The sequence below is a fragment of the Bombus fervidus genome, chromosome 7, assembly GCF_041682495.2.
Source record: "Bombus fervidus isolate BK054 chromosome 7, iyBomFerv1, whole genome shotgun sequence".
NCBI classification, from domain to species: Eukaryota; Metazoa; Arthropoda; class Insecta; order Hymenoptera; family Apidae; genus Bombus; species Bombus fervidus.
The window spans coordinates 2,659,038-2,671,863 of NC_091523.1; the positions used below are offsets into that span (position 1 = coordinate 2,659,038).

General features: G+C 36.4%; 1 protein-coding gene across 3 annotated transcripts; it reads left to right on the top strand.

Moving 5' to 3' along the window:
- The first annotated feature begins 127 nt into the window (after window positions 1–127).
- Lanb1 (laminin subunit beta-1) lies at window positions 128–12,561 on the top strand. Of its 3 annotated transcripts, XM_072007399.1 has the most exons (13): window positions 128–344; window positions 1,870–1,996; window positions 3,246–3,293; window positions 3,634–3,720; window positions 4,298–4,523; window positions 4,720–5,019; window positions 5,938–6,500; window positions 6,674–6,853; window positions 7,002–7,327; window positions 7,453–8,506; window positions 8,678–9,185; window positions 9,282–10,365; window positions 10,467–12,561. In XM_072007399.1, exons 2-13 carry the CDS (start codon window positions 1,933–1,935, stop codon window positions 11,436–11,438), a joined length of 5,412 nt encoding a protein of 1,803 aa, XP_071863500.1. In that variant the 5' UTR covers window positions 128–344; window positions 1,870–1,932; the 3' UTR covers window positions 11,439–12,561. The 3 variants fall into 3 exon arrangements, with proteins under 3 accessions (XP_071863500.1, XP_071863501.1, XP_071863502.1); XM_072007400.1 differs by lacking the exon at window positions 3,634–3,720 and having other exon boundaries at window positions 130–344; XM_072007401.1 differs by lacking the exons at window positions 128–344; window positions 1,870–1,996; window positions 3,246–3,293; window positions 3,634–3,720; window positions 4,298–4,523 and adding an exon at window positions 5,761–5,832 and having other exon boundaries at window positions 4,878–5,019.
- Window positions 12,562–12,826: the final 265 nt, after the last annotated feature.

Sequence of the window (12,826 nt, forward strand, 5' to 3'; positions counted from 1 at the left end):
AACTTCGCATTGCCCCTCAGCCTGTGTCAGCACCCTTGTCACGAGCCGGCAAGGAAGGGACCTCATTCTACGTACGGCACTGGCCACTGTCGGAGGCTCTCCTTAACCGAGAAACACCGTGAGAGAGACGCGTCACCAGAGGCGTTCACAACGACTTTGTTTCTCGTCCATTCCTCATCTCATTGATCGGAACGGTGTATCGCCGGGATCGAGTGCCCCCGGATCATTGGCTTTTCAATCAGTTCACTTGTGTCGTTCGATTTTCGTCGTGAATCTATCGAGGCGTGTGCCAGCTCACAACACGAGACACTCTCTCAAGGGAGATACACAATACACAGAGTTAGGTAAGACGTTTCTCGCAGTTTGTTCTTGCTATTCTCATTTCCTCATTCGACGTTGCTTCGCTCTCGACCGTATCAGGATCGTTTACTTGTCTGTAAGCCTCATCATTTTAGAAATAACGGTTTACTGCTTTTTTTTTTGTCGAGTAATGATGTATTAAAAATCTGCCGATACGAAAGAAAACTTATGTACATATATGTATGTGAATGCGTATGTGTGGTTTTAATTAGACGCGGTTTACAAATTGTGCAAATATTAGTTGTTGACATTGTCCTTCTGGAGAATTGCATGGAAGAATTTGACGTTTAAAGATAGCTATTATTTCGGAATAGAAATATCGAATGACCAAAAATTGTTGATATGTAAAGTGTAAATTGATTTAGAAGTTAGCTTCAAATTTTAGAATTGCAGATTGAGAGTTTTGTAATTTTAAATTTCAGACATAGGTTTGATAAGAAGTAATTATTTATATGGAAATGTGTAAAACTTTTTGGAATAAGGAAGTTGGAATAAAATAAAGTACAGTAATATTTGAGTGTAGTATACTAGAGGTAGTATATTTTGAATATAATATAACAAAGACAATATTTGTGATATACAATATTTGTAATTATTACATTTAATATAAAGTTGTCTTGAATATTGAGAGATGATATATGTATTTTTTAATATATTGCTAAAATAATGAATTAGGATGATCTCAATTACGTTACTTAAAATATTCGAATCTGAAACATTAAAAAAAAAGATATTCGTTGAACGTGAACATTTAACAACTTATCAGACGTTCCAGATCTACAAAAGCGTTTGGTCATTGAACTATGCGCGATAAACATTTACAAAACTGGAGTTCATTAGTAATGATTCTTTTTATACGCCAATATTAAATAATTGAAAGATTAAAGTTTTATATATTTTATCGTTTATAAAAATGTAGTAATAGCTAATGTGATTCTCTGTATCGAAAGTGCTTCATTGACGATTCGAAATATGTATGGCAAACATCGTGATTCTTAATACATTGTAGATAAAACCTGCACTTATTTATTGCTCAAATTGTTTAATATACGAGCATTATGTTTGTTTACTATGTTTATAAATTTATGCGAAAGCAATTAATATTATTGATATAAAACTAACGAAATCTGAATTCTAGTTTTTTGGGAGGTTTTTTACAACACAAAACACACATTGAAAATAAAATCTTACTGGGTATCTACAACCGTGGTGATTCATTACATCTCCAAAAAAATAGTAAATATCAGATATTGGAAAGACTTATGACTGACAGAAACACATTATAAAATCTACAGCGTTCAAAGTAAATTTTCTCTATAGAATTCCAAGAAAATAAGAATTCCAAGATTTCAAATCTTTCTGGAATGGACTTACTTTGAGATAAGTTTGGTTATTCATCGAACTTCAAAGAAAAATTTCAGCTATTATCGCCTTTAATATCATTTTGCCATTGTTGTTCATAGACGAAATAAATTTTATTTGTAAAAAGCAAATGTTTTTTGTTTCCAGAATATAATGCCGATGACTTAAATTCTGTTCAAGAAATTTAAACGATAGGGGGGAGGAGAAAAAATGGCTCGAGCATCTTTTCAGGCAATTTTTGCAATACTATTATTTGCAATAACTATCGTGTCGGGTAAGTATTATTTATTAATACGTTTAATTCAACACATGTTTGCCGCAGTTATCATTAATTTTTTCGCATTTATACTTATCGAGCATTTGTATACATGACTTTAATAACGTTTTGTAAGATAGAATAAGATTATAAGATAATAATTATTTCGAAAAAATTGGAATAAAAATTTCCCGGTGTCAACTTAATATATTTGTAAAATTACGGTTTTCTTCATAAAGATTGATTAAAGAAAATTGAAGATTCCTAAAATTTACTTTGAATATTTCAATTGTTGATATGTACTTCTGGTTGAACAAGAAGAAAAAAAAATTAGGTTAAAACAGTATAGTTGAAATTCGTCTTGATTTTAACATGCTATCCAGTTATTATTCTTAATGTGGCCTGGAAGACACTTTATCCACACGATTAGATAGCGATTCGACCCCTCGACCTGCCTTTCTTCTGAATTTCTCAAGTTTATTTCAGTCTCCAAAATCTAAGCGCTCTAGAAATCTCAAGGAATAAGATCAAAAGGCGTTTAACATCAGTAGATCATTAAAAAATGTTCTTGTAAAGCATTTACTCGTTTAAATCTTTCATTTTATCCCAACATTTACAATTTAAATATTCTAAGAAAATATGGGAAGATATCTAGTAGCATTTTATTTTCTTTAAAATTATAATTGTTATAGAACAGAATAATTTTACGGTGAAATATTCTATATAATATTATATTGAAATATTTATGTATGATAACGTAAGAATTTAGAAAAAGTAAGAATTCTTGTTAGTGAATAACATAATAGAGTTATCAGAAATTTAAAATCAATAAAACGTAATTTTTTATGAGTTTTGGAGAATTTTCATTCATTTTTAACGGTCTCTAGAGAAGCTACATCATAAACATCCGGTTGTTACTTGCGATAGCTTCAACCGGTAGTAGAACTCTACGTGATAACTGAATAATTCTATCTTCGTTTAAACTTTTCTCCGAAAAATCGTAGCTATTAATTTTCATCCTATATTTATTATCCATGTCCAGTGTCTCCAAAAAATAAACACTATTCTTTAGATTTGTAGATTAAAAAAAAAAAAATGTTAAAAGATTTCCCATATTTTCGAGGAAATTTTTAGTAAAAGAAATTCATGTTGATTATTTTATGTAAGATAGTCTGTGTTTATCGGTTTAAACGACGAATGATAAAACATGTACAGAGATATTAAAGTCTACAAAATAGTTTTTTAGCCAGATCATTTCCGCTTTCAGATATCGCGGAGCCTCAATATGCCAGGGAAAGGGTTATTCCAGCTAGAGGTGAGCCTCAATATCTTTTCGATTACTTCAAAATAATAAAAAAACAATAAAAAGAATCGGCAGACCGCGAATGCAACTCAATGATCAATATTTCATTTCAATTTGAGAACATTAGTATTTTTGATATAAATTACAATACATATATAGTTTTTATGTACACATATACAGGACATAATACATAGGAAATACTTTGGATCTCCAAAATATACATTAAAATAAAAGATTCATTTTAAAGAATTTATACCAAAATAAAGTTTGGAACAACCGTTAAGAAATTTTTTGTAAAAATACGTAGAATTAGATAGCAGTGAGCATTGGAGATAAAAGCGGGGTGTTATAGGATCAATCCAGAGAGGAGATATGTCACCTACGGAGGTGAACGAAGATCGCCATTATTGGCCAAGGCAGATCATTCACAGTGCAAGAGGTAGTCCGTTCTCGCTGGTTTCAAAAACTCACGTTACTCATTGTTCACAGATAATTAAAACCAGCATGATAGAGCTGCTCTATTATCGTTATAATGATAACGTTGCTTAATCTATTGTCTACATGGAATGACATGTTCTATGATTAAACTATCACAGGTGTACATGATTAATATCGACAGTACTTCTTGTTGATTAAAATAATTTTTGCTACATCGTTCGAACGATCTAACATAGATCTTTCCTGTCTTATGCAAGTCGATGACTTACATTCACGTTTCATTTTTCGAAGCAGAAGGTCAAGATCAGCGAGTAATCCTACATTTCTTTCCTCGTTTCTTTTTAATTTGGTTGAGGCAATTATATCTGGACACTATATTTTTGATCACTAACTTTTGGTATCTGGGAATCTCGTTAACCCAGTGTAAATAACAAACAGTCGATTAATGTAATTACCAATTGACGATGTAAGGATACTTGAACTGGCTGAAGGGGATGGAGATAAATTACTAAAATAATAGCTAACTCGATTCTTCTTTCGTGAAGAAATTTGTTAAAATTCGATTATGTTCTCTGTAGGTGCACAAATAAAGAGGAAGCATCCCTGCGAGCAGAGCTCGTGTTACCCCTCTACAGGAAATTTATTAATCGGTCGGAAAAATCGATTGGCCGCATCATCTACTTGCGGTCTTACAAAACCTGAAAGGTACTGCATCGTTTCGCATTTAAAGGAGCGGAAAAAGTGCTTTTTTTGCGACGCATCGTCGCCCAACAAGCAACATAACATCGAAAATGTTGTTACCGAGTAAGTAATCCATTAAATTATACGTTTATGTTTTTCAATTCTTCCTTTTTTTTTTTTATATAAAAATATCTTTTATCACTTTTATTGAAACACTTATCTTGAATAAAAAAAATAAAATTTCTACTTTGGTGCTATTACTTATATTTATATCATTCTTACATAATGACGTCGTAATGTTACTCGTTTAATCCAACAGTAAAAATTGGTGGCAAGCGGAAAATGGCGTGGAGAACGTAACGATACGCTTCGATCTGGAAGCGGAGTTCCATTTTACCCACAGCATCATCCGTTTCAAAACGTTTAGACCGGCGAAGATGTTGATCGAACGATCGTCTGATTTTGGTAAAACGTGGCAAGTATATCGATACTTCGCGCACAACTGCGAAAAGTACTTCCCTGGAGTGTCTACGGAACAACCTCAGAGACTGACGGATGTTATCTGCGAGACGAGGTATTCCGCCGTGGCGCCATCGTCTGGAGGTGATGTTATCTTTAGGTATGTAAATAACGATAACCAGGGATCATTTAACTTCAATAGCATAACGCTGCCTTTAGATACGTTGCATGCAACTGACATTTCTAATGATTACATCTTTCAGCGATTAATTTACAGAGTACGTGTCTTGTAATTCGAGATATGATTTTATGTATATAATTATTTTGATGGAAAATAATTAAGAATCGTCGTATAAAGAAAGTGTGATAGATGAAAATGATTTTATGTTTACATTTTTTAATTTATGACAAATAATTTGGTTCTCAATGGATTAACACTTAGCCAACTGAATAGGGAGATCTCCCTTTTTGACTTTTGCAACGCGTTTCTTTTTTTTTTTTGTTATTATCAGTTATTACTTACCTGGAATTGTTCCCAATTAATTGCGCCACTTTTTCTGCTTTTATAAAGTACAGTATATGATAAAATACACCAATTTTGTGGTGTTAAAATTAATTAAAAAGTTACACTATCAATTATGACTAAATAAAGTTATAATCGAACTATACCACATTGTAAGAAAATATTAAAATGCATGAATTTTTAATTTTACGTTCAAGTCGTGTTATTTATCTTTAATCATCTTTAATGTTTTTAATTTTACCTATATTTTTTATACTTGTAATATATACTTCTGATTTGATGTTTTGTATAAACGATATGTGAAATCTTTAAGTAAGATCATTACCACAAAATATAATTGACCACTTAAATAATTTTTAGACTTCTTTGTTTTTTAAGTAGTGAACATTAGTCCTCGATAATTGCAAAAATGCGCGGTGGACAGCGTATAAATTGGCTTGTCCGAGCGCGGTGAGTAACGTATAGCTCGCTGTGGCGCGCGCGGTTGGCTAAGTGTTAAACACAATTACTTTACTTATCCGAACAACAATTGAATAAATTCTTCATTGTTTCCAGAGTATTGCCTCAGAATTTGGAGATAGACAACCCCTACTCCAAGGAAGTGCAGAATCAATTGAAAATAACGAACCTTCGCATAAACATGACTAGGTTGCACACTCTAGGAGACGATCTTCTCGACGACCGTGCAGAAATTCGGGAGAAATATTACTATGCCATCCAAAACATAGTGATTCGCGGATCTTGTTCCTGTTACGGTCACGCGTCTAGATGCCTTCCGCTTCCTGGAGTCCCTGATGAGGAAAACATGGTGCACGGCAGATGCGAGTGTACTCACAATACTACGGGATTGAATTGTGAAAAATGTCAAGACTTCTACAATGATCTTCCGTGGAAACCAGCTGTTGGAAAGCAGACGAACGCTTGTAGACCTTGTATTTGTAACAATCACACGAACTCTTGCCATTTCGACGAAGCTGTTTATGAAAATTCTGGAAGAGTATCTGGCGGTGTTTGCGATGACTGTCAACACAATACTATGGGAAAGAACTGCGAACTCTGCAAACCATTCTTCTATCACGACGTGACCAAAGATATTACTCATCCTGAAGCATGTCTGCGTAAGTTGCTTATCTATTACTACTATCAATCACATCTTTGATAGATTTTGTTCCATTAGAAGACTTTGGATTTTTATACATCTATGGGAAATTTAAAGATACTCCGAATTTTTCTTCACAGTGTACTTTATGATAGGTGAAATTTTAAACTCTCTTTTTTCTTATGTTCGTAGCTTGTGACTGCGACTTAGGTGGTTCCTTGGACGACGGTATATGCGATTCGATAACCAATCCTCTCACCGGAGGCGAATCTGGCCGCTGTAACTGTAAAGCAAATGTCGAAGGTCGTCGTTGCGATCGTTGTAAAAATGGTTTCTGGAACTTCGATCCTGAAAATCCTGAGGGATGTCAAGGTACTGATTAGTAAACGGTTCGGCACGAATTTTTCTTTTACAATTTAGGATACGTCTGGTTAAATCTTTCTCCAGATTTTTCAAGCAGCAGACGATATTTAAATTTCCAAAATTAAAACAAGAAGTAACAATAAATTGTTTTATTTAGCTTGCACCTGCAACATCCTGGGTACCATCGACAATCGTGGATGTAATATGGTGACTGGCGAGTGTACTTGCAAGCGTTACGTTACTGCTCGCGATTGTAACCAATGTCTCCCAGAGTATTGGGGACTTTCGGAAGATCCAGACGGCTGCAAACCTTGCGATTGCGATCTTGGTGGTTCCTACGAGAATTCTTGCGACGTAGTCACTGGCCAGTGCCGCTGTAGACCTCACGTCAGCGGCAGAACTTGTAACCAACCTGAACAAAGCTACTACACTGGATCGTTAGACTTTCTCATTTACGAGGGTGAATTATCCAGAGCCAGCGATGTAACTATTCAATTTTTTTCTGGTTAAAAATAATTAAAAGGTCAACTTATAGATTGCCGAAATGTAGAACACAATTTCTTCTTGCGAATATTTAATAACTTTGTTTGTAATACAATCTATTTTAGAATTGCCAAGTCGTGATAAGAGAGCCCTATCGCGACGGAAGGAATAGTACGTGGACCGGAACTGGCTTTATGAAAGCGCTCGAAGGTTCAGTGTTGAATTTCACGATCGACGATATACGTAAAAGTTTGTGGTACGATATCATTGTACGATATGAACCAGTTCAGGCTGGATCTTGGGAGAATGTTCAAATAATCATCGAGAGAGAAAGTCCAGTGGATCCGAATGGTCCTTGCGCCGAATGGAGACCCGAGTACGATCAACTATATGCGCAACTTCCTTTAAGATCGAGAAGCGTCGTTGTGCAACCATCCGTTTGTTTGGAAGCAGGGAAACGATACAATATTCTGTTACAATTCCGTAAATTCAATAATCACATGGATACACCGTCCGCGTCCATTTTAGTCGACTCTATCGTTCTGAGACCGAAAATAGACTCCATTCCTTTCTTTAAAACGCCTGTAGTTGGCGAACTTCGTCGGCAGGAATACGAAATATATCATTGTAGTGATTTCTATAACGATTTTAACGCCATAACGAATAATATCCCGGAAGTTTGCAAGAAGTATCAAAATAGTATCGGTTACTACGTTTATGACGGAGCACATTCTTGCGAGTGTAATCCGACTGGATCGCACAGTTTGCTGTGTGAAAATTACGGAGGCACGTGTCCTTGTAAACAAAACGTTGTTGGCAGGCGTTGCGATCGTTGCGCGCCTGGTACTTACGGATTTAGTCCAGAGGGTTGCATTCCCTGTGATTGTGACGGTGTAGGAGCGCTGGATAATTTTTGCGACATTGAAACAGGTCGATGCAAGTGTCGACCAAATACTTATGGTAGAACTTGCGGTCAATGCGAGCCTGGCTTCTGGAATTTCCCTCATTGTCAACGGTGCGAGTGTAATGGTCATGCTGAAAGTTGTGATTCCAAGACTGGCGCCTGTATAAATTGTCGGGACTACACGACCGGACACAATTGCGATAGATGCATCGAGACGTATTACGGTGATCCTAGGATCGGTGTGGATATTCCATGTAGAGCGTGCCCTTGTCCGGGTAAGTTGGATTAGATTAGTAATGAAATATAAATAATATAGTAATATATATATACTATATATAGATATAAAATTTCCATGGTATCTTGTCGGCTATTTTATATAGATCCCACATGCATAATTTTTATTTACTAAAGTGTTATTCATTCGCCAATTTTTCACAAATTTACAGGAACCATAGACTCTGGACATTCGTACGCCGAGAGTTGTTCCCTAGACCCGGTGACTCACGATGTGATTTGCGAATGTTTCGATGGATACACCGGTCCGCGCTGTGAAAGTTGCGCGGAGAACTATTTCGGTAATCCTGAAGTTCCCGGTGGTAGCTGTGAGCCCTGTAATTGCAACAATAACACGGACTTACGTCGACCCGGAAATTGCGATCCTGAGACTGGACGCTGTCTTCAATGTCTCTATAACACTGATGGAGCCAACTGTCAGATTTGCAAGGCAGGATTTTACGGAAATGCTCTGGAACAGGATTGCGAGGATTGCATGTGCGACGTTTTGGGTACAGATAGAAATGCTGGTCCTTGTGACCATCGAACTGGACAGTGTTCCTGCTTGCCTCACGTTATCGGTTTACTCTGCGATTCTTGTGAAGAGAATCATTGGAGAATCGCCAGTGGCCAAGGTTGCGATCCTTGCGAGTGTGACGCAGTTGGCAGCGTTTCCGACAGGTCCAATTTTTATTAAATATTTAAATATTTTCAAACAAATTTGCCTAAAAAAAAAATCGATTTTTAAAATGTACTTTCCACTATTTTCGTCTATAGATGTAACCCGTACGACGGTACTTGCGAGTGCAGACCAGGTTTCGGAGGAAGACGTTGTAACGAGTGCCAAACCAACTACTGGGGAAACCCTAATGTCGAATGTTATCCGTGTGATTGTGATTTAACCGGTTCTGCCAGCCAGCAGTGCGACAGAGAAACAGGAATGTGCGTCTGTCACAAGGGAATCGGTGGCGAAAAATGTGATCAGTGCGATCGTGGCTACTATGGAAATGCGCCTCAGTGCAATCCTTGCGGAGAATGTTTCGACAATTGGGACTTGACGCTGACTGGTTTGAGAAACAAGACGAATCTTGTAATCGAAGAGGCATCGAGAATTCAAAAGGTTGGAACGACCGGTGTCTACAGCCAAGAATTCGACGACATGGTCGAATCTCTGGATCAAGTCCAAGCACTGATCAGTAACGCTTCCATCAGAAGTCAAGATTTGGACGAATTAAATGATTTGGCTATAGATTTGAATAATAAGAAATTAGAATCCACCAAGAAATTAGAAGAAGTGAACAATCTTCTGGAGAATGTCAGTCAAAGAGTAAATCTAGGGGATGCTGCTCTTAAAAATTTGAAGAATAGAACGAACAACTTGCACCAAGCTGCTGCTGATCTCAAAGAAAATGCGACTAGATTGCAGGAAGAGAATGTCCTAGGCGCTCTTAACGTTACCCAGCAAATGGCGGAACAGTCTAGACAAGCGGAAAAAATGGCCAATGACACTAGCAACGTTCTGGCCGACGCTGAAAGATTCCGCAAACATACTGAGAGCTTGTTAGCTAAGAATCGTGCCTTCGTGATAGAGGCACAGGAGAGAAACCAAGAGTCATTGAATAAAATAAATGAGAAATTGAAAAACTTCGATGGAATTATGCCAGGATTAAATCTTGAAATGTGTGGAGATAACGTGACGGATTGCAGCAGTGTCTGTGGTGGCGCTGGCTGTGGTTTCTGTGGTGGATTGTCTTGCGATGCGGGTGCTGTGACCAAGGCTAATCAAGCTCTGGACGTAGCTAAGAAACAGGCTGCTGAGATTAAGAACCACAAGGACGAGGCTGAACAGTTACTTCGTAATGTAAGTTCTGACATATTTTTTTCAATTTTATTTCATAAATTTGCTAAAACGGATCTTTTATTTCGAAGTTTTCTATGTTAATTCAAATTTTGTTTGTCCAGATGGTTCAAGTGAAACGCGACGCAACGGCAGCCAGGTCGAATGCTCAAGATGCCTTCAATCACGCCTTAAGAGCTCGTAATCTAACCGATACCTTGAGCAAAGATCTCGCTGACATAAACAAGCGACTCCGTAACATCTTGGAGGAGGACCAACCCACACCAGCTATGGTCAGAGACTTGGCCAACGAAGTATTGGCTAAAAACATCAAACTAAAGCCTGACGAGATCAAAATATTAGCCGATCGTATTAAGAGCATCGTCGGTTCCTTGACCGATTCTGAGAAAATCCTCGCGGATACCAGGGACGACCTTCAGTTGGCCGAAAAGTTAAAGAACGATGCTGACAAAGCGAAAGAGGAAGCGATTGCGAAACAAAATCTAGCTAACAAAGTGGTAATTTTATTAAGTGATGCTCAGAGAGCTCAAGATCGAGCTCAAGCAGCGATCGATCAAGCTGAACGCGATGTCAGGAGATTCGAAAATGACTTGGAAGAGATAGCGGAGGTGACCAGGGGAGCTCAGATGCAGGCAAACAGCACCACTCAGACGGTCGACTCTCTGGACGCTCGCTTGAAACAATTACAAACGCAATCGGTCAGAAACGATTTTGTTTTGAATGAAGAAATCAGGGTCGAGGCGCGGAAAGTAGCTGATGAAGCGCAAAAGGTCGATGCTAAGACGAAGGAACTCGCTATGGAATACAGAAAAGCAGACGAAGCGTTGAATTCGAGGGCAAACAAGAGCAAAGGGAATATATCGAGGGCGAAGAAGCTCTTACAAAAAGCCTCCGAGTTGACAGCCGATACTTCGACGAAATTGAAGGACTTGGACGGTATGGAGAGTGTCTACAGAGATAACGAAAGAATGCTATCCGATTTGATGGCGGAGGTTGATTCTTTAAATGGAGAGATGGAGAAATATTTGGCGGAAATCGAACAAAAAGCCCAACGGTACAAGCACTGTACTCCTTGAGTGACTGTAATTAAAACGTAAAGAAGTAACATACATTACTATGACCGAATGAATGAGGATATAAAGAAATAATATATAGAATACAGGCCACTTCAAAGAGAGGATCGTGAAATCTTAAACCGAGACTTATTTTTCCTAAGAATTATTCGGATTCTATAATAAAGTATACTGATTCTAAAGAAACGAAGGAAACAATTTTTCTAGTGCCATAATGGTAAACGAAGGGGCCATTTATTTTTTGACATACTACGTATTTTATACACGCATTCGTACGTAACTTTTAGAAAATCTAATAATGGAGAATCCTTTAAATCGTTTTCCAAATAACCGCAAAAAGTGCCAATAAACGAAAATCGAATTTTTTCATTGCATTTATTATCATGGACCAAACATTTTGAAATGAACCGAACACCGCATAAACCGTTTACTATTCGAGAAAAATGATTGAGCTAGTTAATATATAATAGAAATTAAAGTATCAATATCGATACCTGACTCACAATAAATGTTATTGTTTTATACATCTCAAGATAAGATTTGTACTTATATAAAATATGTTGCATTTATTACATACATTGCATTTGTAATAAGACACGGGTGCAATAGATAGATAAAATTTTTATCAATAGTTTGTAAATATATTATTACGTCTTTTCGCAAAACTGCATTTTTCCACTGATTACATATTTTTAATGAATATAATAGAATTTCGATAAATTATTGTAGAATATTAGGCAGTTGTATAAATGTGTTATGTTATGGAAGCTACGAGATTTGAAATGTACGAATAATACGTGTCGAGGAAATTATTAAAAATACCAAAAAGAGAATTCCTCGATGAAAAAAGCATTATAGTTATTTATAAATCAATGTTTTAGAGTAACAACCGAACTATTGATATTGTCAGTAACAGCCATTATTGCATATCTGTTCTTGTTCGGACGAGAAATGGAACAAAGCTTTAAACGAACCAAACGATTATTAATTGTATTTAATGAACAGCTACGTTTGTACAACGAGAGAGAAATACAGGTTAAAAAAAAATAAATAATATTGAAAAGACGAAATTTTTCATTTCATTTATTAAAAAGTTATATTTAACGTTATTTTGAATTTGTTTGAATTTGAAAACACAAAGAAAATCTTATCCGACGATAACATGAAATATCGTGGATTTCGACCTGATAACAATATTTCCTTAACGTATGGCTGTGTCGCTGTCAAAAGACGGAAGGACTTGCCGGAAACATGGAACCGCGGTGATAAAATATTTTCGTTGTTAGGATTTTATTTTAAATAAAGATCCCGTGTTAAAATATGACCTTGGTATGTTCTGTATTATTCGAATTTACTCTATGTCGTAAGTATATCATTAATCATACAGCATA